Source organism: Aspergillus sydowii, assembly GCF_001890705.1.
Source record: "Aspergillus sydowii CBS 593.65 unplaced genomic scaffold ASPSYscaffold_14, whole genome shotgun sequence".
In the NCBI taxonomy this organism is placed as follows: Eukaryota; Fungi; Ascomycota; class Eurotiomycetes; order Eurotiales; family Aspergillaceae; genus Aspergillus; species Aspergillus sydowii.
The window spans coordinates 497,381-524,449 of NW_024467872.1; the positions used below are offsets into that span (position 1 = coordinate 497,381).

A 27,069-nucleotide genomic window follows, 5' to 3' on the forward strand; every position below is an offset into this window, starting at 1 on the left:
AATCGTCGAATATCCCATTTTTCACCCCATTACATGCAGGAAACATTCCAGCTCCGCGCTCGTCAACACCTCTTCCAGCAGCGGCGGTGGCGCTGTTCTCTTCAAGTTGTTCCCATCTCCATCTCCATATTCAGGACCATCAGACTGGTCCCCGCATACAGCAGACTCGAAGAACGCCGCCATTGACTCAGCAAGAAAGTACACCTCACCAAGCTTTCGGAGCACCTTCAGACAATGATAAAATGATTCGAACCCTGCAATCCACATATCCGGTCCCTGCCCGGACCGGATATTGAACATTTGGGTTGCCAGCACAGGTAGAAGTAAGCCAACCGTTGTGGTCGGTAGGTAGTGTATCGCGTCGGCGCGATATAGCTCCTCCACGATGGCGGCGATGGACTGTATCGCTGGTTGGATCCGATCGTCGGACGGCTCCGGGGGCACGGCTTCAAAGGAGAAGGCCTTTTCGGTATGTGACCCATGCCGGCGTGTTTGATGTCTGTGAAGAGCGCTCAATGCGTTTAGAAAGACGAGACTCAGCCAAGCTCTATATGTGAAGATCGGCTTCTCGATATCAGAGAGCGTTGGAGATGTCGGTGGTGGGGACTGGTGTTCAATGTAGTACGGCAGATCGTCTCGCCAGGCTTCAAGGAGGTCGGTGCAGCGCGAGATCGTCGCTGCGTCGGGACTTGGGGTGATTATGTGCGAAATAATGGTGCAAAGACGGGCTTTTTCGATAAATATCGCAGCCAGTTGCGCTTGCTGGTAGGGGCTGCGGAGAACGTCGCAGCTGTAAAGCATTTGGGTGGCAGCATTTGGAAATGCACCGATCGTGAAATCATCCAGTGTGGGTAGGGTGGTGCTATAGCTGTCTTCGGGAATGATGCTGTGTCGCCGGAGGTTCATTGCATTGATGCGGTCGCGCGTGTAGAGGCACCACCAGAGACGACGCCCGAGTCGGTTTAGCTCCCTCGATGGTTCTGCTTCAGCAAGGTCCTGGAGCCCTATAGAAGTTGCAAGACAGAAAGCTCTTTCAAGCCAATAATGGAAATCCCTAGGGCTATCAGGCGTTTCGTGCCAGTAAGTCAGAAGTAGCGCAGCTTGGATGATGACTATCGGGTCGGTCTCGAGACCAAGGTCATGGGCGATCTACTCTTGTTAGATAACCTGAGAGGATTCCTGTTTAGGATATGGCGGTCATACAGTTGCTTTCAGGAAGTATTGCCTTCTTGCCTCCTTCAGGGACGAGTAGCCGGAACGATAAAGATGTTCCGGCTTGATAAAGGCAGCGCTTGAGAACATAACGGCATGGAATAGGAGCAGGCTCACTCGCGAATTTCCATTGTTGATTGCAATTGCCTGGAGAAATTCCTCCAGATCTAACAAAGGTGTGTAGGGATACACGTTAAGAACGAATGTCTTGAGCAACTCATTCCGTAGTTCTGCGTCGGGAAAAGTAAAAACTCCGTTTTCGTCAAGATATTCAACATCTTCCAGCGGTATGTCTTTATCAGGCCTTTTTATGTACGGTGGGAGCGTAGTGGTGTACGTATATGGGGTGAGAGTGCACAGAAGCAGGTCGCGCGCAGTCGATATCAGATTGTCCAGTGGTTGCATATAATGGACAGGGGCAGCTGATGGGTTGCTGAATGGCCGGCCATTACCATCACAGTTCCACACTGTCAATTCATCTCCACTGGATTCTCCATAGCTTCGGTCCATCAAATGACACCTGATTCCCCAGGTTTGGCATGTGAGACACGCCGGTTCGCCGTTGTTCTCGTTGCAGCGGATGTTGTTGGACCGACAATATCCACACTCGCCCGAAAGCGAAGATGGGGCCATCAGGGAAGTAAGCACTTAGTACTCGGACCGTCCAGGTTGATAGAGGCTTGCAAGTTTCCACGGGCACCAACAACTTCAGACTGATATATCCTGCGACAGGGATCCCGGGTAGTGGAGATGATTCTAGATTCATTCGGATCGTAATTCCCTGAGCCTGATTCTGATTCACCGCAATTCACCGAGATTCGCCGTAGAATGACGCCAACAGCATTGGTCTCTGTTGTTACGTTCGTTTAGCCTCCGGAAGATAACCCCGGAATATATACATGCGAAGAGATTCAAGAAGCTAAGTACATGAGTTATATTATCTACAATTTCGCATTAACTCCTTTCCTGAAAGTCTCTTGCACCTGCTTCTGGAGAAGACGTCTCAGAATTTTCCCGCTCGGACTTTTTGGAATGCTATCAACAAAGTGAACGCCGCCTCGCAACCGCTTGTAGTACGCAACCCTATCTTCCAACCACCGAGCAATATTCCGAGCTTCCTCTTCCGCCGCGGTGCCAGAAGTTATGCTCTTTTCACTGCGAACGACAAACGCAAGCGGGACCTCGGTACCGTGCTTTTGGCTCTGGGTTCCTACCACAGCCACATCAGCAACGGCATCATTATTCGCTAGAATACTCTCTAGTTCCGCCGGAGCAACTTGAAATCCATTGTATTTGATCAGCTCCTTCACGCGATCAGTGATGTAAAAGTGCCCATTTTTGTCCTGGTAGCCAACGTCGCCAGTCCGAAGCCACCCATCTGCTGAGAGCGTCTTCGCAGTTGCTTGAGGGTTGTTGTGATACCCCAAAAAGACATTCGGGCCGCGTAGAAAGAGTTCGCCCACTTCACCTATTTTGACTTCTTCTGGTTCGGACTCAGATCCCTCCTCTGGCATACTCATATACTTGGCCTCCATGTTCGGCAGTAGCCTCCCAACTGAGCCAATCGTGCTGTTCCAGTCTTCCCAGGACTGGTTGTGGCTTGTTGGACTGACCTCGGTGCAACCGTATCCTTGCTTGATCCCGACGCCTAGGCGCTTGTATACGGCTTCGACGAGACTCAGGGTGAGAGGTGCACCACTACAGTTCAGCATCCGCAGGCTTGACAAATCGTACTTGTCCACGGCCGGGTGCTGCGTAAGAAGCAGTACCACAGGTGGGACAACGTAGCTGAAGGTAATCCGGTAGTTCTGGACATAGGCGCACCATTTCTCGATTTCAAACTTTTCCATTATAAGTACCTGATATCCGGTGTACAAGGGGGCGTGGAGGAGACGCAGCAACCCTGCCAAGATATTTAGCATGCATGCGGGAAACGGCCTTTGGATGCTTTAGTGGTATAACTAACCGTATATGTGAGAAAAAGGCACGAAACCCAGAACACGGTCCCCCTTTCCGTCGACGCCGCCATTCCAGGTAAGGTTGCCTCCCTCGCCAGCGCTCGCCTGGAGAACATTGGAGACAATGTTTCGGTGCGACAACGCAACTCCCTTCGGGGGGCCCGTTGTACCCGATGAATAGACAATGAAGGCACAAGTTCTTGAGGGCTCGACGATAGACGGGCGCTTCGCGCGCATCCCGGTATGGTTTTTGATTGAAGAGAAGTGCCTGATCTCGTGGGCCGGATCGTGGTGGTCTCCGAGAAGAATGATGCGGTCCTCTGGCAGTCCCACCTTTTTACAGGCTGCCTTTGCAACTGGTAGCACTGACACATGGGTAACTAGTGCCTTCGCGCCAGAGTCCCGCAAGTGAAATGCCAGCTCATCGGCTGTGTATACAGGGTTTGTGGGAGATATTATCCCTCCGGCCCACAACGTCCCCCACGTTACTACCGGAGTGTCGATGTTATTAGGGCTGAACAGCGCGAGCACGTCGCCCTGCTTCCAATCGAAAACGCTTTGCAGGCCTTCTCCGAATGTAAGAGAGCGTTGCTTGAGAGTCTGGTAGGTGTAGTGGCGTTGCGTCTCGGCATCCTGGTATATGACTATACTAGCAGTTAGGATATAGCAACTATTATTACTAGTCAAACGGTGGCATACTCTTGTCATCTGGGTAGGGTCTGTCCTTCCGCTCAAAGAGAAAGCTCCATATATCGAGGTTGGGAATCTCGATGGGGGAAAGGTGGAAGAAACTGGCATACTGATTAAGGAATTGTTATTTCTTCAAAAATAGGTACTTTGGCGGTTGTTAAAATGAGTGATCTTTTTCTTTGCCCACCATAACTAATATATGGAGGGACAACGCCATGGACCGAGTCAAAAAGGCATCCGGTCCAGCGGCTACACCGACTTCGGCCAATCGATGGAAAACGCATAGAACGCCTGTCCATCAACGGATAAATATCCTGCGTGGCGAGCATGGCATTACAGGGCTCTTGCACAGACCGAGAATCGCCGATGGGATGTTTCGGCGATTTCACGGAGCTTGGTCGCCAACTTCCCCTCTCGACGCCACAAACCCTAGGCTCTCGGATACTTATAACCGGTTCCAACGATAAGAAGCTAAAATATAAACTTACGACTCTATCTCTGTTCAACGTTTAGAAGTTTGAAGCATAAGTTCAAAGCAACAACATGAATACCAACAATCGAACACCGGCATCTGCAGAGTCAGGGACCTTCACGCGCCTTGGCCCACTTCCTAATTCCTACACCACTGACCTCGGTCTCCAGCGGATGTTAGCATGTAAGACTCAACATTTTGATATTGTTGTTCCGCACTAACATGAATATAGGGTACCTCCCCGCAGAAACCCTGAAGCGGGCTAAGCCCCATCTCGCCAAAATGGGCGATGAGGCTGTTTCGCCGCAAATTACTGCGTGGAATGCCGATGCAGAGGTTAACCAGCCGTATGTCAAGAAATACAACGTCTGGGGCGAGAGGTATGGGTATGACAGATTGATCACGGCAGAGGGATGGAAGAAGCTGGGTAAATGGGGAGCTTCAAATGGGTTAGTCGTGTTTTCTTTTGAATTTAGTACTCAACTGATGGCGCTTTAGGGTTGTTGCTTTTGGTTATGATCGCGCGTACGGTAATGACAGGCGCACTGTTCAATATGCTGCGTGAGTATTCCGTACTACCAGAATTCATTTTGTGCTGACTTCAAAGTGTATATCTGTTTGCCCCATCGTCGGCCATGTATAGATGTCCCCTGAGCATGACAGACGGGGCTGCATTCATTCTATCGCAACGCCTGAAAGACTTTCCCAGCGACCATATCCTGCACACGGTATTCCGAAGACTGACATTAACTGGGGACAACAACTGGACATCCGGCCAATGGATGACAGAAAGAGCCGGAGGAAGCGATGTGCAAAACACAGAAACATGGGCTACTTATGCCCCTTTGCCGCAGGGATCGAAGTCGTCCGATCCTCTGGCCGAAGGCGACTACCTGATCAACGGATTCAAATTCTTTTCCTCTGCCACAGACGCCAATATCTCCTTCCTCCTCGCAAAGACGGAGTCAGGCAAATTGAGCTGCTTTATCGCCCCGTTGCGAAAAACAATCATTGGTCCTGATGGGAAGCCAGAGGAGATATCTAATGGCGTGCGCATCCACCGACTCAAGAATAAGCTCGGTACCAAAGAACTACCAACAGCCGAACTAGAGCTGAAGGGAATGCGCGCCCATCTAGTCGGTGACCTTGACGAGGGCATCCGCACCATCGCCCCGCTGCTCAATGTCACCCGCATCCAGACACTGCTGGGGACACTCTCAACATGGCGACGTGCCATCGACATCACAAAGAACTTCGCCAAATGTCGCACCACAGTCGGCGAACCCTTATGGCTGATCCCCATGCATCTCCGCGTCATCGCCGATTTGGAACTCAAGCACCGCGGCGCGATTAATCTTGCCTTCCTCGCTATTTCGGTCATGGGCCTTGTTGAGAATGCTCCCCATGCTACTGCTAAACAGGCCCATCTCCCGCAAGATCCCGCCGAAGCGAGGGTGATCTTCCGCGTTCTCACCGCTATATGCAAGGGCACTGTTAGCAAAATGTCCATAGTCGGCGTGCAGGAATGTCAGGAGGCCATGGGCGGAGTCGGATACATCGACGAGCCGGACGAGCCCGAGTTCAACGTCTCGCGTCTTCTCCGCAGTGTAGCCGTCTACCCAATCTGGGAGGGCACGACGAATGTCCTGGCTAGTGAGCTGGTCCGGTTCCTGATGAAACAGGATAATCTGGCCGTGTTGTCTGGGTGGTTTAACAGGGTTCTCTCGTTGATCCGGACGCCGGAGCTGGCGGGTGCGCTTAAGCAGGCCTTTGCGTCGTTTCTTTCGCGTGTGCAGTCGACCCCGAATGGGAACTTGCTTTCGGATGCAAGGAGGGTCATGTTTACCTTTACCTGGATACTCGCTGGCGCTCTCTTGGCGTTGGACGGTGAGCGTGATGGGAACAGAGTAGAGATGGAGATGGCGCGCAGGTGGACTTTGCACGGTGAGGGAGGTGTAGGTGAATTCGCCTTCCGCGATATTGTGAAGCCTTACGCAGCTTTTGAAGCATCTTCCGCCGATGAGCATGCGCGATGGGATTGCAGGATTGCGTGGGGAGTTGAGTTGCCCGCTAGACAGGCTTTTGGGCATAGGTCGTTGAGCGAGGTTTCCAAGCTCTAGGATTGGCTGTGAAGGTAACGTTCTGTGATTTTCAACATCAAGGAGGTCAGTTGTGCTGCTTGTATGTAGTGTTATGGAAATTGTTGTGAATTTATGTGACTGTTTCCGAGCCCATGTTACTGCCGTGTACCCTAGACAAGCCATCTGTACTGTACATCCGGACGCCATCAAGTGTAGTAGTCAGCGTAAGGTCAATTAAAGCCCTAGGACCAGATCACATAGAATCTCTTCTGGTCGATCTGAGTCCCTGCCACCTCCAGATAAAAAAAAATACAGAACGCTGGCTTCTGGACTTCAGACTTGCTCACCGGCTTTTCCTGCAATGCTCAACCACTTGACCGTTTATGTTACAGAGATCTCACAGCCCAGAAATGGGTTATTTTAAAGTACGCACGTCGTGCGCAAGTAATGCATTCAGATTAACACACATATGCCTTTTTTGTGTTCAAAGCAACCAATGAAGTCAAAGGATGACCATGCATAAATCTAAAGCCGAGGTCTGTATACACGTAAAATAGCACGCAAACCAATGCATTTACAGCTTATTATTGGGGGACCACTGTGCTATAGGCCCTTTCCGCAGAGCCTCGCGAAATTCCGCACTGAATATCTGCCGTTCCCTCGATGTTAGAGGCGTCCATTCTCGCTCTCGCTCATCGGCTAGACGTTTCCACCGTTGCATCTCCTTGCTAATCCAGCACGATGCTTCTTCTGCAGTCTTCCATACATTCTCAAGCGGCAACAGATGGCTTCCGTCGAGGGTGATAGACTTGACACGGCCATAGGCAATCCCGCCAGAGCCACCCACTCCAGTTCCAGTATGTTTCTCTCTATCCTTGGCCATATCGGTCGCTGCACGGTGGACATCGTTACCTATAATGTAAAGAACGCTAGGCCGCAGGTGCGGAAGTTGATGAAAGGCCATGACAGGGGCAGGACAATAGAAGGGCAAAAGCTGGTCCGCCGAAGGGTCAAAGTCCAATGCTGCTTGTCGGTCCGGTTGATGCCCTGTGGTAGAGGTGCTCAATCTCAGATATGCAAAGACCTCCTGGTACCTAGGTGTTGTAAGTGTCACTTCGTTCCCTGTTCCCTCGGTATAAAGGAAAGTGGGCAATTCTCGAAGTCCGTATTGTTGGAACCGCTCAAACACACGAGGGTCCCACCTCTGGTACAGGCCCTTCGCTCGTAAACTGTTAACTGCTGCGTCTTTGCTGGGCCAAACGTCACGGCGGTCAGAAGATGCCTTGGCTGTAAGCCAATTCCGCTCCAGTGTGTGATATCGCATAATTCCAGGCTCAATAAGTACCAGGGTTGAGAATAGACTGGGGTGCATCAAAGCGAGATTTACAATCTGGCAAGCCCCCATGCTGTGCCCTACTCCGATGATGGGTCGTGGCATCCTGTCGCGGAATGTATTCACCAGATGAAGCAGGTCGCGCGAATGATCGGTCCAGGAAGCTGAGTCAAGACTGTCATTTCACACATTTTTCCGAACATGGGGGAAGTAAGGCCTTACGCTCGCCTCCGATCTTGTCTTCATTAAGGACGTAGCTGGCGCCTTGACTTGCAAAGTCCGCCACCCATATCGCTCGCACCGAGATGCCCATATCCTTGAGAGACTTGACCATGTCTTCCCACAAGGGCTCGTACAGTTCCTTAACACAGACCTTGTCGTCAGTTTTTATCCACGTTTACATGTTTTTATGTTTAAACAGACCTTGGTGAACCCGTTAGCATGAGCACCGATGATTGTCACATCTCCGGGTGCTGGGTTGGGGTTATTTCTTGGAATGTATTCTTTGACCGCAAGACGCAGAACCGCTTCTTCTGAAGTGGAAATAGCATGAGCATACTCCCTCAGATGCTGACATGGTAGGGAATGTTCGTTTATCGTGAATGCCATGTTGAATCATGAAATTTGTCGCAGCGAACCGTGGATAAAGGGTTATTTTATGGGCCTTGACTATTATCTTTATAATCAGCGATCCCAAGCCGAGGTGCCGATAACGAGGCCTTGCCCTATAACCGACCACCCTGGGTTTGTTGTTCCGTTATATAGCGCACAAGCTATCCCTCAAGCACTCGATCAATTTTGTAATGGTTAGCCCTAGCCCTTTAGACGTAGTTTGCTGTTTTACCCCCGGCAAACGTCCATGCTCCGATATCTGTATGGTTGGAACCAGGGTGGGGAACGAATCGCCGCACTCATGCACCGAGAATCGCCGACGACCACCAAGCCTCGCGCTGTGAGCGACTCATTGATAGAACGTTAGTGGGACATAACTCTGTAGAGCCCACAACTTCTGTTTGTAGTCTAACAACAAGTGTCTTAAATCCGATACGTCCGACATGTGGAAACTTCCAGGAGCCGTCATAGCTACCGACCAGTCTACCCACGTCATCATTTAAACACAAAATGCCTTTCAGCTTTCCTCTCTCAACACATCTTATAACGCCTAAATCGCAACGATGGCTCTCCAAAGGCAGGATGTCGAATTTCGTACCTGTGACGGTACAGTCTTACGTGGATGGCACTACCCGACCTCGGTGAAAAGTCCCTGCATTATAATGTCGCACGGAGTAAGTGGCATGCCAATATCTTTTTGCTACCTGCCACAAGCTAAAGCAAAATACACAGCTTGCCGGAATCCGCCACTGGTTCCTCCCCCCTTTCGCGGCTCGCTTCCAAGAGGCAGGATTCGCCGTCTTGCTATATGACAATCGCAACTGGGGCGACAGTGACGGGGAGCCACGGCAAGAATCCAACCCTGCCCTGCAGCAAACCGACTATCACGATGCATTCAACTACGCGATCACTCTTCCCGGTGTCGATCCCGAGCGAATCGCCTTTTGGGGTACCAGCTTTTCGGGCGGCAACGTTATCTATGCAGCTGCAATTGACAAACGAATAAAGGCTGCTGTCGTCCAGGCGCCCTCTGTGTCAGGGGAGACTCGGTCACTGGCGTTTGCGGACCGTATTCCCGCCCTATTTGAAGATCGAGCCCGGATTACAGCCGGTGCACTGCGAGGAACGGTGCCTTGCATCGCGTCGAACCTCGAGGAGGCGCGGGCTGGGACAGCACCTGTACTCTTTCCTGATCTACATGCCTATGAATCATATAGGAAGATCTATGGATGCGGCGGTCGCTGGGAAAACTGGGTGACAGAGCAGACGCAGCTGCACATGCTGAAGTTTGAACCACAGGCAATGATCCATCGGATCGCGCCCACCCCGTTTCTCATGGTGATTCCCGGAAATGATGTGACTGTGCGGACATCTTCTCAGCTTGAGGCATTTGGCAAGGCACGGGAGCCGAAACAGATGTTGTTTCTCGACGGAGCAGGCCATTTTGATGTGTATGAGGGAGAATGCTTTGAACGGAATATTTCCTGTCAGATCGAGTTTCTCAAGACGCACCTGGATTGCTAAATCTTCCTGCTACCGGTAAGTGTTGTCGATGGGCTGGAAGCAAAATATGTAATATGAAAGTCTAACTGTACGATATTGTATATGGTATATAGGTTGCAACTACAATTCACCAAGGCGACAGTTGCTAAATTTAATAAACGAGAGCCGGTGAAGTGTGACTTGGCTGTTTCTAGCTATACTTAATTGTCAAATAAGTTCCAACGTCTGCCACGACTTGAGTAAGACCCCGGGCAAAGTGCATGGAAGAATCCGGTACGAGGAATGTCACTTTTGAGCTTAACGGCAAGTGGGGCCAACAATCAGCCCGGTGGTCAAGGCTTCTCCAGCCCTGGATGGTCGTAGCGGAAGAAACCCCTTGATAGGGTTGCAACCGTGAGGTCAGATGGCGATGCTCGGTGGCTTCACACCCGATCGCAGAAAGCCCTTGTAGTCAATTTCTGAGTCTACAAAGGTATACTTGTACTATATACTCCAGGCAATATTCCGACTCTGGTATATAATTTAACAATATTTAATTTATTAAGCCGTTGTTCTATTCAGCAAGTTTCCCAACAAGGGATGACGCTGTCTGGCGCAGGCAAAATCGGATACATTGATCAGGTCACCGAGAAACCCTCGAAAACATCGAAAAGCAACGAACTGTAAATATTGTATCTGGGTAAAGTTTATACGAACCCGTCTGTTCATGTACGAACTTGCCACTTACAAAGTTATTCCCGCCTAGAGAGATGCTCTCGGGCCCTCATCCCAGCCCCCCTTGGTCCCCAATCCTGGCCCGAAGATCATGCATTCAGAACACTTATTTTTGAGCAGAGAAATTATTCCCTCAGTTGGGATTCATATGTGTCAAGTTTCAGGCCAGATATAGCTGTTAGCGGGCCGGAATTCTGGAGTATTGTCACGCGCATTCCGATGCGTCGCGAACAGTGGTATGTTGAATACCGGGCGCGAACCTGCAATGCGGAAAGTTGATTATTTCCTGCATGCAGAAATTGTATAGAGATCTATATTCGATAGCTGGGATCTGAAAAGACATAAAAGCCTGGCTTGATCTCGTCGTTCTCTCCAACATCATCAACATCATCAACAGCAATCCACAACAAGATCATCAATTATCTACATCTGATACACCACCGTCCACTATCACTATAAAGACAAATAGTACGTCCTGTTCCCCATTGTTCTTCAGTCCTTCTCAACTCACCAAGCATACACAGATCAAAATGCATCTCCCAACTGTGTCCATCGTCTTCGCCTCTATCCTCGCCGCTGTGTCTGCGCGTCCGCCACCTTCCGGACACCCCCACAAGCTTCCTCCCTGCAAGCCCGGACACTACTGGCCTGATCACCGTGACTGCCACAGCTTCTTCGAGTGTGATGCCGGACACCAGCCCGTGAGGAAGACATGTGGCCCCGGTACCGCGTACGTCTGGGAGACTGGTGTCTGTCACCATGAAGAAGACGTGCCCAGCTGCCGTTACGGAGGTCATGGTTTCGGAGGTTTCCCCGGAAAGGAGGGTTTCGAAGGTTTCCCAGGAAAGGAGGACCATTGAGGGCCATATCCATACCGCGCTTGAGCTGTCGCCTGGACCTTAAAGGGTCATGCCATTGCCCATGGGTCTCTGGATGTTTGTAAGAGCCCTGGTCTGTAAGAGGGATTGAGAGTGATTTATTGTCTGCGAGTTGTTTTGTACCACTCCTATGTACCATAACGTCTTGAACTTTACAGAGTACTACTGCTCGATTAATCTATCTGTGCTTGATATGCTGAATATCTGGGTTCTTTGGATTGGATCTGTTTATTTTTTATTTATTCCATGAATATCTACCCCATAGCCAACATATCAACGATACTATTCAAATCTCCAGCAATCCCAACAGCCAGTCCCTCCTCCTCCAATTCCCAGGGTGCACACCCAGCAGCATCGAGTCCTGCCCTAATCAGTCGAATCCCACCATTCGGCGCCTCTTCGACTAACTCCTCGTTGGCCCAACGAAGCACAGAGGGCGTATTCATACCCACGCCAAGCTCTAGTATAACGGCCTTTGTCGTTGCTTTTCCATCTGCAGTCACACCCTTTCCCACGTCTGAAGATACGCGTTGCAGAAACCGGGCATACTCCCGTTCTTGAGACATGAAGGGGGCCTGATTAAAGTAGTCCCCGCCCCGAACGCAGAGTGTCAATTCACCACCGCAATACTTGCAATATGGGATCTTCGACTCATCCATGAGGATCTGCATTTCCGGATGTAGAACTGGAAGCGCGGCCTCCAGAAACGGCGCAGACGGGAATACAGCTTCTCGCCGGCATTTTGCAAGACATTGCAGGTATGCATACTGCCCCTGCGGTGTTGATATGCGTGCTGGGTGGGATCCATTCGCGAGGAAGAGGCCGTCTGCGTTTGAAGTGCGGATGAAGCAGCGGCTGCCGAAACGGTTGGATAACTTTAGTAAGGTTTTATATAGAGAGGAGGGAGGCCATGTGCGGACCATGTTCAGGTGGTGGAAGTAGTAGCCCCATTTCTGGGCTGGGGATCTCCATTTGGTGAATCCGAAGACGTCGTAGAGCGTTTTGAGGCCGAGAGGGAGAAAGGCTGGGAAGTATTTTGCGAAGAGGTCTGGAGAGTTGTAGTCTAGACCGGTTGCTGCTGAGAGACCGGCGCCGGCGCTGATGATAAGGTAGTCCGCGTCGTGAAGCCAGGATTGGGCCTGTTTTACTGCACGAGATATACCTGGATTCGGGGGCTTTGGTGGAATTGGCGTTACTTGGACTTCTCCCCTGGAAGCAGCTATTTGTGAGGTCTTCGCGTTATACAGCTCCCAGTCCCGCTGAAGGAAGGTGTCGAAGATGATATCTGTCAGAGTTGTTGCAGGATTCTTCAAGCACCAGTTATAAACTGTTTCTATGGCAATGTCTGCCGCGATATCAGACGGAAAAGCAAACAGCCCTGTTGAAATGCAGCAGAAGACAACGACCTTTCGTCCATCGGACAGTGGAGGTAACGACTCTGCTGCCTCAAGACACGAAGCGTAACACTCGCTCAGCTGCTTCCGATGGCTAGGACTAGGCGTTTGATCGCCGTTGAGCTGCGGTCCGACGGTATGAATAGCATACGATGCTGGGAGATTGAACCCTGGTGTCACTTTTGCGCGTCCAACAGGCTCTTCATGGCCCTGTTCTACCATCAAGTCGTGGCATGCTTGACGGAGACGAGGACCAGCGGCGGAATGGATAACGTTGTCGATACACCGGTGGGATGGACGGAAGCAGCCAAGAAGAGCGGGATTTGCTGCATTTACAATGGCTGTCACGTCGGTAAGAGTGGTGATATCGCCTTTCCACAACGAGATTCGTGTTGTCTCTTCACCATGGTCAAGGGTGATTCTCGGTTCAATCAATGCAGATGGCGTTAGCAGATTGTGGCTGTGTTTTCGAGTGAGGATCATGTCGATGTCGTCGAGTGCGTGTTCCGTAAATGGCATATCCGGATCGCGCTGGCACAGTAACTGTCGCAGCATTTCCAGCTGTCCCCAGGTGTCCATCTCAAGGAACCAAGTGCCGTTCTGCTGGTGATTACATCGTCCATGTCCGCCTATGCGCATCTGCTCGGTCAGATATGCCAGGGCCCTTTCTAGAGCCTGGGATGGCTGCTGCATCGAGACTTCGCCTGTTGCTGTCATTGCCACGTTAATTAATGCTAGCCGGTTTAATTCCGGAACTGGAGACCTTCAATTTCAGATGTTATATGGGCTCTGCTGGTGTAGTCCCACTCGTGCATTGATTATTAATGGGCCGGTGGGCAGGAGGACTCACTGGGACCATGAATGGACATTTCAAACAATATGGTATAGCCGTGGAAAAATGCTGAACATATTAATTTACGGATATAAATCTGTGATCAGAATTTAGGCTTGAGTGCAAGGAACGAGTGTCGCGTCCTGGCTGTGGCCTGTCAGCACAGCATACTGCCCATGTCTATTACGGATACGGCAAGGGTCATTTGGCACTGAGAGATCATATTAAGCCAGATTTATCTGTTACTTATGGTTCGTGGCCAATTCTAGTCCTTCTTCGGAATTACACTTCAGACTGCACATACTGCGACACCACAAACGACAGCCATGGGTCAATATGAAAGAGCAAGCCTGATCCCTTCCTACCCTCCTGCACAGCTTCCACCAGCTCACAAATTGGCGGCTTACTCCCAGGACAAGTCCCGCATTCAACCTGGATATTATACCGGCGATAGAACTCCTTACTCTCCGGAGCATCAAACAGATACCCGCTATCAGGCAGTGGGAAGGCCAAATCCGATAAACTCAGCATCCCCGTGTCGAAGTGGAGGTTCAGCTTAAAGATCGCTAGTGCAAGGCGTTTTAATTCTTCGATGTATGTACACCCGAACAAGACGGAGTCAGCCGGGTCAATTTGCGCGCGCATATTGTCGTACGAGAATAGGCCGCCTGTTTTGCAGGTTGTCGTTACGGCGTCGAGCATGGCGCGACATCGCTCGAGTATATCCTGGTGCGCGTCTCGCATTATAGCGAAGATGATATTCAAAAGCACCGCTTGGTGCGTTGTCATTGGCCACATTTTGTTCTTGAATTGGATGTTCAGTTTCCAGTTATCCTTCATCATTAGCCTCGTATGTCTATAAACTATTGTGGCCGGTCTTACCATTCGATTTTCTAGCAGATTCAGCAATTTCTCATGCATGGCTACAGCCCTAGACTGCGAGTTTGTCTCGCCGGTAACCCATAATCCAATCATCACAACAGCTAGAAGTAGGATCTGCGGCTCCTTGCTCCGTCGAAACGAAGGGCCATGTACTATAGGCCATTGGTGGTGGAAGTGGCAAAAATACACGTCCACGTAGTGGTCAAAGTCCAGCTCCGCATTGTCTGCCTCTTGGGACTCTCTACGTCCCGGCTCAGCATCGCGATTGACCAGCAGCCCTTGTACACGGAGTCGGTCCTCATGCTGTCGAATGAGGTCTTGGATCTCGCTGCTGGAATATGACGTCGGATGATTTGGTGCAACGCCCAGTGACGGATCCGTCGGTAAATCATCATTTGCATGGACGTTCTGCATTCCTGTATCCTGAATATTATCGGAAGATTTTTCTGCCTGATATTCATAGTTATCGTCGCCAGCCGGTGCCCTCTTTGACAGTCGATTGAATGTACAGTTCAGTACCCGCCGGGAACACACGTTGCAAGGCTCCTGGCCATTACATCGCGTTTTGCTGGAGTGACACCTGTCACAGGCCTTTGATGCCCGCGGCGCATTACTCTCTTTCTGCTCTCGAAGATGTACCTGATGATGTCGCCGTAGAGAATCCGTCCTGTCAAAGGACCTGTGGCAGGTGTCGCAGGTCAGTCTCTGGGCAGTAGGGTAGTGTTTCCGGGCGTGGCGAGTCAAGTGCTCCCTGCGCCGGTATTGGGCTGTGCAGCCGGGATAGTCGCACGCAATCATTTGCCTGTCAATTCCGAAGTGTGTTTGGCAATTGTGGTGGGATATGGCATAGAAAAGGCCGGTGGGAGGGGAAAGCAGTGGGATTGCCGGTGGGATACTGTTACCTCGGCAGGGTGGGAGCCGGTGGGATGCAATTGACAGGTGCACGGTCAAAACCAACCGCTCTGTTCTTTTCTCGGGCTAATTATCATGAGAGAATATTTAGCCACCTTCTGCGTCAATAAGCTGACTGCATCCGCGGTATCCGGATACAGGTAGGATAAAATCGGCTCTGTTCCGGCCGGAATTCCTGCATAACTCACCAATGAAAGAAATTGTGCCGCTGAATCAGCGAATTGCGCCCGCTCGGCCCCGAGTGGACCCAGAGGGGAAATGCCGAGCGGGATGACCGGTATCTCCGACGACAGCAGGCAAGCAAAGACGGAAATCGCATCAGATGACGGAATCAGAGGAAAAGAAATGTATATAAGGCTGCTACTTCCTGTGCAAATTGTTGTGAGAAATATCACTTAACTCAACTCAACTACAGCTTCCGAGATATACTAAACTCCGTGATATATACTTTGTAACTCCACCATGTCTATCCGCAACGTCGTCCTCGCTGGTGTATGTAACCCATTCCTATACAACTAAACCAGTTCTGACAAAAACAGATAAGCGGAAACCTCGGCCCAGCAATCCTCTCAGCCGTGTCCGCCTCCCCCAACTTCACCGTCACCGTCTTCACCCGCCCAGACTCCAAGCCCTCCCTCCCCGCAAACGTCAAAGCAGTGCCAGTCGACTACACCTCCATCGACCCCCTCACCACCGCCCTGAAAGGCACAGACGCAGTCGTCTCCGCAATCCCACCTACAGCAGCAGACGCCCAGACAAATCTTATCCACGCCGCCGTTGCAGCAGGTGTCTCGCGTTTCCTGCCCTCAGAGTTCGGGTCGGACCTGGATAACCCTATTAACCGTGCCGCTCCCGTCTATGGACCCAAGGTACAAGCCCAGGAACTGCTGAAGGCCCTTGCGGCGGAGGGGAAGATTACATATACCATTGTGTATAACGGGGCGTTCTTGGATTGGGGGCTTCAGGTTGGGTTCCCTATTTCGCCGGTGAAGAAGGTGGCTGCGTTGCATGATGGCGGGGAGAGGCTTTATAGTACTACAACACTGGGTGCGGTTGGGAAGGCGGTTGTTGGTGTCTTGAGTAAGCCCGAGGAGACGAAGAATCGGGTTGTTAGAGTTAGTGAGGCGGTTGCGACGCTGAAGGAGGTGTTGGAGTTGTCCAAGGAGGTTGTGGGAGGTGATGGGTGGACAATCACCGAGCCGGATGTGGAAGCTGAGGCCGAGAAGGCGTTGGGTTTGATTAAGCAGGGGGTTTTTAACCATGGGACTATATTGCCCTTCATCTACAAGGCCATTTGGGGTGCTGAGACGGGTGGGCTGCTCAAGGATCCGGACAATGAGCTGCTGGGCATCCAGGAGCTGGATAAGGAAGGTATCAAGAAAGTTATCCAAGGTGTTGTTAACGCGAATCAGAATTAGCTAGTCTAGCTAATTTATAACAGCAAATATTCATTTCTAGCGTACAATTCTTATCATTCCTTCATTATTTTAGAGTCTTCGTCTTCAATAATTGCGCTTATTTTCCGGCGGCTTCCTTCACAACACGAACGATATCATCAGGGCCCATGCCCTGGGCATTGATCTGCTCAAACAGACCACCGCAGCCCTCCTTGACCGCACCCATCATGCGGTACTTCGGCTTCAGACCACGGTCAAGCAGGTGGCTGCCCAGCCTCGAACCAAGACTGGTCTTCTGAGCCAACGACTCAACGACCACGACGAACGGGGTAGATCCGTACTCCTTAATCGCCTGCTCATCGACCATGTTCAATGTAGGCTTGTTGATCAATCCCACATCGAGTCCCTCCTTGCGCAGACGCTCAACGGCGTCCAGAGAGCGGTAGAGCATATCGCCGTAGGAGACAACATACCCGGCCTTTCCTTTCCGGATGTACTCCTCCTTACCAGGGACGAACTCGTAGTTTCCACCGTACAGCTTCTCCTCGCTGTTCTCCTTCAGGATATAAGGAACCTTGGAGCGGGTCGAGAAAACGAATCGCAGCCCCTTGTTGAAGAAGATCTTGCGCACAACGGCCTTCATCTGCTCGCCGTCAGCAGGGAAGTAAAGGCCCGTGCTCTCGGCGTCCATGAGCCCGTTATCCGCGAAGAATGCATTCAGCCCGAAGTGGCATGTGTTATCGGCGATCTCGTCCACGCCGCTGTGCGAGAAGTGAGACAGCACCGAACACCCGTTTAGACGGGCCATTGTGATCTCACTGATACACATCTCGATGAATGCGCAGAAGGTCGAGAAGACACCCTGGCGTGAGCCGTCGCTGCCGAAGCCGAACCCGGCTGCTGCGCTGAAGTTTCCGCGCTCCATGACTCCGGACGAAACGTATACCTCTGGATGAGCCTGGTGGATGCCCTTCAGACCCGTTGATCCTTCCAGGTCCGAGTCGATGACCATCACGCGCTTCGCGGCCTCTTCCTTGCTCAGACCGTCCAGTACACTGTTCACGGCCTCGCCGAAGATAACCCGGTTCCCGCCTTTGTCCTTCGTCGAGCCAAGATACTGGTGCGGGTTCCCCCGGGCCTTGATCTGGTCGTAGAAGGCGAGGGACTCCGCCGAGTACCCGCGGCTGGTGAGGTACTTGCGGGCAATGTCCACTGGGACGACATCGTGTGCTTTTATCTCGCCCTCGATACCCTCAATACCCGGCGCCATCTTCCGATCGACGATGACGGCAGCCGGACCGGGGGTGTTGATAGTCTCGACCATGGCGCCGTAGAGCGAGTCGATGTTCTCGCCCTGGGCGCGCAGGACCTTGAGTCCGTGGCCCGCGAGGGTGCGCTCGATCTCGTACCCCTTTAGATACTGCGATGGGTGGCCCGCGATAGTGACGTCGTTGTTGTCGACGAAGACCTTGACGTTGAGGTCCTTTGCCACGGCGATGCGGGCGGCTTCGGCGTCGTTTCCTTCCTGCTGGGACCCGTCGGAGCCGAGTAGGAAGACGGCCTTGTCGCGGTTTGCCATGGCGATGCCGTTGACCATTGCCCACATGTGGCCGAGGCGGCCGGAGCTGAACTTCACTCCGGGCGTGAGGCCCAGTTCAGGGTGGCCGGGGAGTTTGGAGTCGGCGTCGCGGTAGTTGAGGAGGTGGTCGGGTTCGATCTTACCGTCAAGAGCGGCGAGGAGGTACTGTGTTGCGACGCGGTGGCCGGCTTCGTCGAAGATGGCGTCGTAGAAGCCGGATGGGTTGGCGTTGAGGAAGCCTAGCAGGATGCAGACCTCGGGGGCTGTGTCGAAGGGCCCGCCGGTGTGGCCTGCTTGGCCTCGGGCGGCACCGGTCGCTGTGAAGGCGACGATGGCATCGCGGAAGACGTTGATGTTGTGCAGCAGGTCTTTCTTCTGCTGGTCTGTGAGCTGTTTGCTCGTGGGATCGAGCTTCAGCTTCTTGAACTGCTTAAGATCGACGGGGAGGTGATAGCCTGCCATTGTAACGAATTGTGGAAGAATTGTCTGACAGATGAAAAGAATTGACTGATTTCCTGAATTTATTCAACGCTGTTAAATTGTTAATAAGTATTACCTTCATATGATATCATACGGCTGCCCACTATGATATCATGACCACACCACCAGGCACAATTACGTGTCCGAGCGCCGTCCGCCGAGCTGATGAGGAGTAGTAATAATAGTGTAATAAAAACTTGATTCTACCCAGGTGCATAGTGGTACAGGTATAGTGGCAAGGTATAGTGGCAGGAGATAGGCTATGTATTGGTAGGCACGCCGGCAGGGTAACGCTCCCCCACAGTCGTGAACTTGGCCAGAATGGCATCGATCTGCGCCAGCTCGCCGTCGTCCAGGTCAATCAGTTTGGAGTTCTCCTCCACGCGAGCTGCAGTACTCGCGCCCGGGATGGGAATGATGGTCGGCATCCCCGCGCGCCGCGACAGAGAGCGCACCCAGTTGATTGCCAGCTGCGCGGGCGTGCAGCCCTTGGCGCGTGCCAGCTCCTCCACCTTGTCCACGAGCTGCATGTTGATTTCGAAGTTGCCCGGCTGGAAGCGCGGATATCGTCTTTGCAGCGCGTCCTCGGGCAGGTCGTCGAATTTGCGGATCTGTCCGGTTAACATGCCACGGCCGATGGGCGAGTATGCGACCAGCGGGATGCCGTACTGGGCGCACGCCGCTGCGACGCCGTTCTCGAGGGGGCCGGTTTCGAACCTGAAAAATTAGTATAGGCGCGATATAGTTTCGGTAGGGACAGCGTACAGTGAAAGCTCAACCTCCACCGCAACAACCTTGGTATGCTTGACAGCTTCGTGGATCGTCTCGGCGCGGACTTCCGACAGCGCCACGCCGCCGAGCTTGCCGGCCTCAATGTACTCGTTCATCACGCCAAAGGTTTCTTCCATGGGGACGGTCTGGTCGCGGCGTGCACACTCGAACTGGTCGATTTTCTTGCGCCCGTTCAGCTGCCTGATGCAGTTGTCGAGTGTGCGGCGAATGCCCTCGGCGGACCCGTCGGGTCTCAATGTCTGGAGATCCGCTCCTCCTTTGATGTTGAGGACGAATTTGGACGCGTCTTCGGGGTATTTTTCGAGGTACCGTTCGAGCAGGACGAGGCTGTTGTATTCGGGCTTGCCGTAGAATTCGCCGCCGTTCCAGAGGGTGCCTGTTGTCAACAATATTAGCAATGTCAAGATTAAGCAGGGTAACACGTACAGCCATTTTTCAACGCCGCGCGCATGGTTTCAAAGGCTTGTTCCTGGGACGGGGGAGTTTCGCGCCAGGTGAGGCCCATGAGGCCGAAGCCAATGGGCCCGACAGTCTGCGAGCCAACTTGGACCATTTTGTAGAAGAGCAGAGAAGTAGATTGCTAGTTGTTGAAGAGTTGAAGAGTGTTGCAGTGGATTGTGTTGTGGAGTGGTGGAGCTGGAGGGGCTTTATATGGCTTCATCACGGAATTAAGCAGGACCAACACAATTAATTCCAGTCATCAACTCTAAAGGTACAACATGCAACATACAACATACAACACAACGGAGCGGAGATAGCTTGGAAATAAGCGAACTCGATCTCCGATCTTATCCCCTGCGTCCTGATCCTTTCGATTAGCTCCCTACGAATCAGCCTTGTCCGTCTCGATCTCCACCGGACTCTGGCACTCAGAATCGTTAGCTTCAACACGACACCAGCCTGACATGATATTAATTGAATTGTCTTCTAACGAAGCAGCGGACTCGGTGTTTGGCCGCCGACTGCGTACGAGACTGCCCAGTGCTGCCTGATATAGGATTCCCACAGCGTCATGAATGCGACCGTCGCTTTGAGTGCCTGCTGTTTCGCTGGTGCTGTACCTAGTATCTCATCTGACAGGACGTTGTTACAGAGGCAGAAGGCCATCCCACCAAATGGAAGATTTGAAGTACTACTATACCACGACAGAATGACATTGCTTTGTTAATGAGCATATCCCAACCCTCCCCTGGCGCCCACAAAATCAACCACATCAAAAAAGCTCTTCTTGAAGAACCTCTCCTGCGTCGTGCGATTCACCACCTGGATCCCAAACTGGCTGTCATAGTCCCCAAACTCCCAATTATCCATGAAACTCCACGCAAACGCACCCAGGACATGGACGCCGTCTTCCCAGATTGCTCTGAGCGTTTCGGACAGGTAAGACAGGTAATATGTACTCCGCGGCGAGTCGAAGAGCTGGTCTACCAGGTCGCGCTTCGACTCCTCGTAAACGGGGAACCCGAATTCGCCGATGACGACCGGTTTGCGGAATGTGTTCCATAGATAGGAGAGGTAGGAGCGGAGATATGTTGGTGTTATGTAGACGTAACTGTGCGAGCGGTAGCCGATGTCCCAGTTGTAAATGTTTGTTGTTTCCTGTGTCACGCAGTACGGGAATAGCGGGTTGATTGCCATGTTCTGGCTTGCGCATGCTTCGATTCCACCGGCTGGTACCGAGATCACTGTCGCTGTGTAGGGGTCTATACCGAAGAAATCGGTCGTGTTGGCGACATATTCGAGATCATCGTCGCTAAGTGCTGTGGCCCCGGGGAGGGTGTCAAGGATGGAAGCCGGGTATTGCTCCCCCAGACACAGCGGGTTCCCGAACGGACCCAGTTGCATCTCGTTGAAGCGGTTTGTCGCCTTGACATCCGTTTCGTTCTCTGGGTTCTTGGGTACGCCGAAGTTGTCGTTTAGCTTGAATCCGACTTTCCCTGTCCCGCCGAGGACGTCGTGATAGTAGTGGTATAACTCTGCATGGGCGCGAACCACATTATCTATCCCTGTAAAGTTAAAGGCGTACAGAAGCGGTTCGTTGAACGTCGTCCAAATAGGGACTCTATCGCCGAAATGCGTAAACAGGACTTTGCCGTAGTTGACGAATGCCTCCACGAACTCAGGATGCCAGTACCCCCCGTTACTGTATCCGATATCAGCTACCGCCGACAGATTGGCGTCCTTGAGGAAATACAGCGGCGAGTCGAAGTGGATCATCGTCACGACGGGCTGCATTCCTACTTCTAGGATATAATTGATCAGATCGTCGTAGTGCTTTATCCCCTGCTTGTTGATTGGACTCCCCGGGACAGTAAAGGGGAGGATACGCGTCCATGGGATGGAGAAACTGTAGTACTTTACACCCATTGCTGCGAGACGCTGGATGTCCTGCTTGTACAGGTAGTAGTTCTCGTTCGTGACGTAGTTCTTGGGGGAGTCGTCTTGGATCAGTTTCTCCTGTAACGCCGGGGCGCGCCCTTCTAGTCCTATAGCGCCCTCGATCTGGGCTGCGGAGCCGGCGACGCCGAAGAGGAAGTCATCGGGAAAGTTATAGCAGTCTGTTGGACCGAAGTAGTCGCGGGGTGGTAGAACGAGCTCAGACGAGGGAATCGGGGTAGGGCTGACGGTGGTCGTGTAGAGGCCGATAGTCGTGTAATTCACCAGACTGGCAGCCTGCCACTGCGACGACCACGCTGCCTGGCCGTATTCATCGTCGGTATCTGTGGCTGAAATGCTCGTTTTCCCTGGTACCCAGCTGCCCCATGTTGTTGTGGACAGCGTCGTGCCTAGTCTATCCAGGGCTTCGCTATACCCCGGTCCGAACGTGTGTGTTGTCGCCGAGCCAGGAACAGACGTGGCATACCTACATAGTCAGCTATAGTAATGGTACGCGTTGCAAAATGTCTCACCGAACAGTTTCACTCTGCGTAAATGAGAACTCCTCAAAGCGATAACTAGGCGTTGCTTTCGAAGCAGGGGTAGCAGCCGCAGCGGCTGTACATTCCGGACGCGCTGTATAACCTGTCGTCGTGATGTAGATCTGCTGTGCCTGCGCTACGGATGCAAGCCCTGCAAGGAATAAGACACTCATTCTCGGTAAAGGTTTCATTTTACCAAACACAGTAGACAAGTCAGGTAACCTAAGTCGGGTAAAAGCGTCGGCTTTATACCCCAGACAAACCCGGATTTCCCGAGGTGGGCGAGACGGGATAAATGGCCCGAGGAGCATCTACTATAACTATGTCTCCATGGGGTAATTGTACAACACGGGATAGTTAATTAACGAGCTTGACGTCAGCCAACTGCGGGGTGTATACAGGATCGAGTGGAGATGGACTCCCCACGGGGATGGGGCATGGAGAGTTGGAGATGCTAAGCCCGATAAAACTCCGCAGCAGTGCACGGTCTGCGACCGCTGATGTAGAATTCGAACTACTGTGGGATGACTGCTGATCGCGGTGACACGATGAACTGGTCTCATCGTAGTTTTACAGAGGACTACGCTAGGCTAAAGATTTGATAGCATGAGAGAGCATTTCAATGAGAACTAACATGGTATCTGCCAAGACATTTAACTAGCACAGCAAATTGCAATGTATTGCACGATATTACAGACTGAAGCGAGTCTCACTCATCTACGCAATCATTTCAAGATGCAGCTGCCTCGACGTGCTTCTCCTGAGTAGCCTCAGCAGCAGAGTCCTTGCCGCCGTTAGGGTTACCTTCTTCCTCAACGGCCTTGTTGAAGACGACCTGGCCCTGCTCGGCTTTCTTGATGTGCTGGTACTGCACCTTGGTCTGCCATGGCTTGATGTCCGTCTGGAACATGGAGTCGACTTCCTCGAGTGTCTTTCCTGCCGTTTCAGGGAAGAGGAAGAAGACGTGGATGGTCATGGCGGCACAGAAGACGCCGAAGAGGATGTAGACCTTCCATTTGATATTCTCAAACGCAGGCGGCACAAAGTACGACAGCGCGAAGTTGAAGATCCAGTTCGAGGCTGTGGTCACTCCGACGGCCTTTCCGCGCAGACGCAAGGGGAACAGCTCCGGCGGGTAGATCCATGAGACCGGACCCCAGGTTGGGGCGTAGGATGCGACGAAGAGGTATGTGCATGCGATGATGCCCTTCGCTGCGGACTGGGCCTCGGACATGTCCCAGGACTCCTCGGGGACGTTGTCGACGCCCCCTGGGGGTGCGGGCTTGCCGTATGAGGCCATGATGCCGGCGTTGGCGAACATGAATGTCATCATGAGGGTGGAGCCGATAAGCAAGGGGATGCGGCGGCCCCAGCGGTCGATGAAGAAGAGGGCCAAGATGGTCATGACCACGTTGATGACGTATTGGATGGACGAGGCCACGAGGTTGGCGTTTCCGGAGAGACCGGCCATACCGAAGACATACGTGATGTAGCTGTGACTGTTAGTACATTTACAATATCACTATGTGGGTGAGGGACATACAGCATCATCACGTTCATACCGGTCAGCTGCGACCAGATCTGGGTGAACATGCCGATGTGAGTGCGGTTGATCATGTTGGGTTTGAAGAGGTCGAGGTAGCTGGCGTCGGCGTTATCGCGCTCAAACTCGCACATCTCGCGGATCTCGCGCAGCTCGGTCTGGACGAAGATGGCGTTGCGGTCACCCTTGGCGTGGACCAGGGCCAGGGTCTCGTGGCACTCCTCCCAGCGGTCCTTCTTGGCCAGCCATCGAGGGCTCTCGGGCATAAAGAAGAGGGCGAAGAAGAGGATCACGGCGGGGATCATCTGCAGACCCCAAGGCAGACGCCAGGCGGCGGGGCCAGTGAGGAAGCTGCTTCCGTAGGAGATGTAGAACATGATCAAGATCTGCTGGAATTAGCATGCATCGGTGAAAGAGTCTGTAAAACGTACACCCCAGGTAATGGCCCACTGCTGGGCACCGACGACGGCTCCACGCTTACTGGGCTGGGCCAGCTCGGCGACATAGACAGGAACCTGGGCACTGCAGATACCCACGGAGACGCCGTTGATGAAGCGGCCGACAACCAGCTGGCCGATGCTGAACGAGGAGCAGGTAATGGCACTGCCAATACACCAGATGACGGCACCGGCCTGGATAGCCCTGCGACGGCCAAGCGCGTCGGTGATGATTCCCGAAGTTAGAGCACCAAGAAACGAACCACCAGGCATGGAAGCAGAAATGCCACCCTGGTTACTGGAGGTGGGACCGGCGCATTTGCCGTCCTCGTCGAGGCCGCCCTGGTTGAAGAAGCATTTGTACTGTTGGGTGCCGAGACTGTACACGTTAGAACGGATCATAGATATGGATACAGTGGATGCAGGGGATGAAAGATACGTACATGGCCGACATGGACGCAATGTCGAAACCAAACAGGGCACCACCGATGACCGCAATGGTCGTGATGATGTAGATGTTGCCGAAGGTGTAGCCCATCTTGAAGCTGATCCGGACTGGACTGGACTGGACTGGAGCTGGAACTGGAACTGGGACAGAGGAAAGGAAGCGAAAGCCGGGGATGGAGTTAAATAAGAGAACGCGGGGATGGCAAGCATCTGACCACAAAGCTAACAGTAACACATGCACCAAAGCTCCCATTGGCTGTCCTCGAGATGACGAGTCAAACAACGGCAGGGTAGCATTACCAGGAAATGCAGTCCAATCAGGGGCAGCACTCGAGGTTGGCCTGAGTCAATCTGATGTCTCCAGATCCTTCGGAGTGAGCGGATTCGGGGTGCAGCCCGCGACAACTAGCACTGAGTCGTCCTAGCTGGAGTGTTAGTGCTGGTAGCGAGCTCGCGTACAGATAATAGGGGCGACAATGTGGGCTGGCGGGCTGTTCCGCAGGATACAATAACTACGTTACATCAACAGCAGACAGTTCAAGTGGTAGACATGGTCGAGAACAGAACGGTGGGCTGGTGCCATGGTTTGCAGATGGCATGATTGACAGCAAGATCTGGGGGTGGGCCTTGAAATCTGGAGACTGGAGATGGAGACTGGAGACAAAAAAAACTGGAGATACGAGCATCGAACCTCAGACTCTGGTCGAGCCAGGTGCCGGTTGCCGAGAGAGCTTGAATGCGCCTCGCGCCTTGGAAACGCCACCGCTTTCCATTGGCTCGCCAACCTCTGATTAAATCTTGGGATAATACAGTGACGGTGTAAGCGTTGCATTATTTATCCTGCTGTCGACCGGACATCTCTGGTCCGATGCTGACAGAACTTCTGACAGAACTAACAAACAGACGAACTCTGGGAGCGCAAATAGGCCATCGCTCCGAAATACAGCGCAACCAGCAGATGGTAGAGCACCATCGAGTACTTCCCCCGCCCAAACACTGCAACCACCACTGCGTCCCCCACGCTCATCGCGGCCCCCACTGCCAGCATCCACGTCACGCCTCTCGGGTCGTGCAGCCTGCCCACAATCTCCATGCTAACCCCGTACCCGATCTCGCGGATGCCCCTGACATACATGAACGGGGAAACCGGGCCCTCTCGTGCGAGCGGGTCGTCGGAGCCTTCGCGGGGGACCCCGAATTCGTAGTACTGGCTGCCTGGGGTGACGATGCTGCGGAGGCCACGGGTGACGCAGATAGTTCTGACCAGGGTGGGGAAATTGCTGTTGTTGTAGTCTGTTCGATTAGCTGAATTCGTAGAATGGTGTTTGTGGTGTTTACGGTGTTCACCTAGGAAAAGCCAGAACCACGAGGGGATCGGCGATATCATTGTGGAGATTTCTGTCCTCTGTATCGTGTGTCTTGACAAAAATATTTGCTTGTCTCACTCTTCAACAGCAGAGATGCTGCTTATATCTACTCTCTTGTCAAGGCTATTATAAGAGTGCTGCGCCCTGTAGGACAGACCCGGGCCAAGCGGGCAATGCGTCGATCAAAACCCCAACTGACAGGTTCCAACATAAAAAAGCGATCGATTCGTCTCGGATTTGCATATATATGCTTATGGGTCTCTATTTCAACAATGCGACCGGCCAGTCTTGTGCAGCGTTGCGAAATCGCCAACACTCCGTTGTCACTCTGGAATCTGATCAACACCACAACTCGTCGCTGAGCATTGTCAGCTCTATCCGGAGTACACGGTATGCCTTAACCCTGTTGCTGAACTGGCCATCTTTTATGCAGCCTGCCATCCTGTTGAGACAGATCTGCAACATTCGACCGTTGTTTTATTCTCGAATACGCAGACGAACATAACACTGAAGTCATGATGGATGACTGGTTTGAAAGCCATCTAAAGGTGACCAGTCTAGACTGCTAGAGGGGAGCACGATCACGTGTTATTCATCTCACCCAATAGTATCTGCTCCCAGTAATTAGTGTATCGC

The 27,069-nt window shown here is 52.4% G+C and overlaps 13 protein-coding genes across 13 annotated transcripts; 4 read left to right on the forward strand and 9 right to left on the reverse strand.

Annotated features, from left to right (window-relative positions):
- Nucleotides 1-21: 21 nt before the first annotated feature.
- ASPSYDRAFT_61501 (fungal specific transcription factor domain-containing protein) lies at nucleotides 22-1,617 on the reverse strand (the record flags this gene model as incomplete). Its single annotated transcript, XM_040849999.1, has 2 exons — nucleotides 22-1,149; nucleotides 1,204-1,617. 2 exons carry the CDS (start codon nucleotides 1,615-1,617, stop codon nucleotides 22-24), a joined length of 1,542 nt encoding a protein of 513 aa, XP_040697993.1.
- Nucleotides 1,618-2,153: 536 nt separating this feature from the next.
- ASPSYDRAFT_1162230 (acyl--CoA ligase) lies at nucleotides 2,154-4,077 on the reverse strand (the record flags this gene model as incomplete). The annotated part of the gene is made up of 4 exons (XM_040840101.1): nucleotides 2,154-3,115; nucleotides 3,179-3,814; nucleotides 3,870-3,936; nucleotides 4,048-4,077. The coding sequence occupies 4 exons, from the start codon at nucleotides 4,075-4,077 to the stop codon at nucleotides 2,154-2,156; spliced, it is 1,695 nt and encodes a 564-aa protein (XP_040697994.1).
- Nucleotides 4,078-4,403: 326 nt separating this feature from the next.
- Nucleotides 4,404-6,592, forward strand: ASPSYDRAFT_210974 (uncharacterized protein; the record flags this gene model as incomplete). The annotated part of the gene is made up of 4 exons (XM_040844002.1): nucleotides 4,404-4,515; nucleotides 4,565-4,781; nucleotides 4,831-4,893; nucleotides 4,940-6,592. 4 exons carry the CDS (start codon nucleotides 4,404-4,406, stop codon nucleotides 6,450-6,452), a joined length of 1,905 nt encoding a protein of 634 aa, XP_040697995.1. The 3' UTR covers nucleotides 6,453-6,592.
- Nucleotides 6,593-6,903: 311 nt separating this feature from the next.
- Nucleotides 6,904-8,355, reverse strand: ASPSYDRAFT_210978 (alpha/beta hydrolase; the record flags this gene model as incomplete). The annotated part of the gene is made up of 3 exons (XM_040844003.1): nucleotides 6,904-7,910; nucleotides 7,969-8,107; nucleotides 8,170-8,355. The coding sequence occupies 3 exons, from the start codon at nucleotides 8,353-8,355 to the stop codon at nucleotides 6,988-6,990; spliced, it is 1,248 nt and encodes a 415-aa protein (XP_040697996.1). The 3' UTR covers nucleotides 6,904-6,987.
- A 536-nt stretch (nucleotides 8,356-8,891) lies between these two features.
- ASPSYDRAFT_72326 (alpha/beta hydrolase) lies at nucleotides 8,892-10,026 on the forward strand. Its single transcript, XM_040850641.1, has 2 exons — nucleotides 8,892-9,032; nucleotides 9,091-10,026. Exons 1-2 carry the CDS (start codon nucleotides 8,922-8,924, stop codon nucleotides 9,880-9,882), a joined length of 903 nt encoding a protein of 300 aa, XP_040697997.1. The 5' UTR covers nucleotides 8,892-8,921; the 3' UTR covers nucleotides 9,883-10,026.
- A 731-nt stretch (nucleotides 10,027-10,757) lies between these two features.
- ASPSYDRAFT_72327 (chitin binding peritrophin-A domain-containing protein) lies at nucleotides 10,758-11,661 on the forward strand. The gene is made up of 3 exons (XM_040850642.1): nucleotides 10,758-10,811; nucleotides 10,872-11,043; nucleotides 11,100-11,661. The coding sequence occupies exon 3, from the start codon at nucleotides 11,106-11,108 to the stop codon at nucleotides 11,433-11,435; it is 330 nt and encodes a 109-aa protein (XP_040697998.1). The 5' UTR covers nucleotides 10,758-10,811; nucleotides 10,872-11,043; nucleotides 11,100-11,105; the 3' UTR covers nucleotides 11,436-11,661.
- A 46-nt stretch (nucleotides 11,662-11,707) lies between these two features.
- Nucleotides 11,708-15,597, reverse strand: ASPSYDRAFT_186237 (uncharacterized protein; the record flags this gene model as incomplete). Its single annotated transcript, XM_040843572.1, has 3 exons — nucleotides 14,562-15,597; nucleotides 13,992-14,513; nucleotides 11,708-13,534 (listed from the first exon to the last, which is right to left on the reverse strand). Exons 1-3 carry the CDS (start codon nucleotides 15,357-15,359, stop codon nucleotides 11,708-11,710), a joined length of 3,147 nt encoding a protein of 1,048 aa, XP_040697999.1. The 5' UTR covers nucleotides 15,360-15,597.
- Nucleotides 15,598-15,886: 289 nt separating this feature from the next.
- Nucleotides 15,887-16,891, forward strand: ASPSYDRAFT_210986 (aromatic alcohol reductase; the record flags this gene model as incomplete). The annotated part of the gene is made up of 2 exons (XM_040844004.1): nucleotides 15,887-15,965; nucleotides 16,013-16,891. The coding sequence occupies exons 1-2, from the start codon at nucleotides 15,936-15,938 to the stop codon at nucleotides 16,889-16,891; spliced, it is 909 nt and encodes a 302-aa protein (XP_040698000.1). The 5' UTR covers nucleotides 15,887-15,935.
- A 97-nt stretch (nucleotides 16,892-16,988) lies between these two features.
- Nucleotides 16,989-18,911, reverse strand: ASPSYDRAFT_93957 (uncharacterized protein; the record flags this gene model as incomplete). Its single annotated transcript, XM_040852912.1, has 1 exon — nucleotides 16,989-18,911. One exon carries the CDS (start codon nucleotides 18,909-18,911, stop codon nucleotides 16,989-16,991), a length of 1,923 nt encoding a protein of 640 aa, XP_040698001.1.
- Nucleotides 18,912-19,189: 278 nt separating this feature from the next.
- On the reverse strand, nucleotides 19,190-20,274 carry ASPSYDRAFT_161256 (aldo/keto reductase family protein; the record flags this gene model as incomplete). Its single annotated transcript, XM_040842976.1, has 3 exons — nucleotides 19,190-19,646; nucleotides 19,695-20,097; nucleotides 20,142-20,274. 3 exons carry the CDS (start codon nucleotides 20,272-20,274, stop codon nucleotides 19,190-19,192), a joined length of 993 nt encoding a protein of 330 aa, XP_040698002.1.
- A 611-nt stretch (nucleotides 20,275-20,885) lies between these two features.
- Nucleotides 20,886-22,812, reverse strand: ASPSYDRAFT_93959 (glycoside hydrolase family 1 protein; the record flags this gene model as incomplete). The annotated part of the gene is made up of 2 exons (XM_040852913.1): nucleotides 20,886-22,584; nucleotides 22,631-22,812. 2 exons carry the CDS (start codon nucleotides 22,810-22,812, stop codon nucleotides 20,886-20,888), a joined length of 1,881 nt encoding a protein of 626 aa, XP_040698003.1.
- Nucleotides 22,813-23,369: 557 nt separating this feature from the next.
- ASPSYDRAFT_161012 (sugar porter family MFS transporter) lies at nucleotides 23,370-25,157 on the reverse strand (the record flags this gene model as incomplete). Its single annotated transcript, XM_040842955.1, has 4 exons — nucleotides 23,370-24,132; nucleotides 24,183-24,568; nucleotides 24,614-24,998; nucleotides 25,063-25,157. The coding sequence occupies 4 exons, from the start codon at nucleotides 25,155-25,157 to the stop codon at nucleotides 23,370-23,372; spliced, it is 1,629 nt and encodes a 542-aa protein (XP_040698004.1).
- A 694-nt stretch (nucleotides 25,158-25,851) lies between these two features.
- Nucleotides 25,852-26,815, reverse strand: ASPSYDRAFT_50227 (DUF4267 domain-containing protein). Its single transcript, XM_040848022.1, has 2 exons — nucleotides 26,414-26,815; nucleotides 25,852-26,359 (listed from the first exon to the last, which is right to left on the reverse strand). The coding sequence occupies exons 1-2, from the start codon at nucleotides 26,451-26,453 to the stop codon at nucleotides 25,959-25,961; spliced, it is 441 nt and encodes a 146-aa protein (XP_040698005.1). The 5' UTR covers nucleotides 26,454-26,815; the 3' UTR covers nucleotides 25,852-25,958.
- Nucleotides 26,816-27,069: the final 254 nt, after the last annotated feature.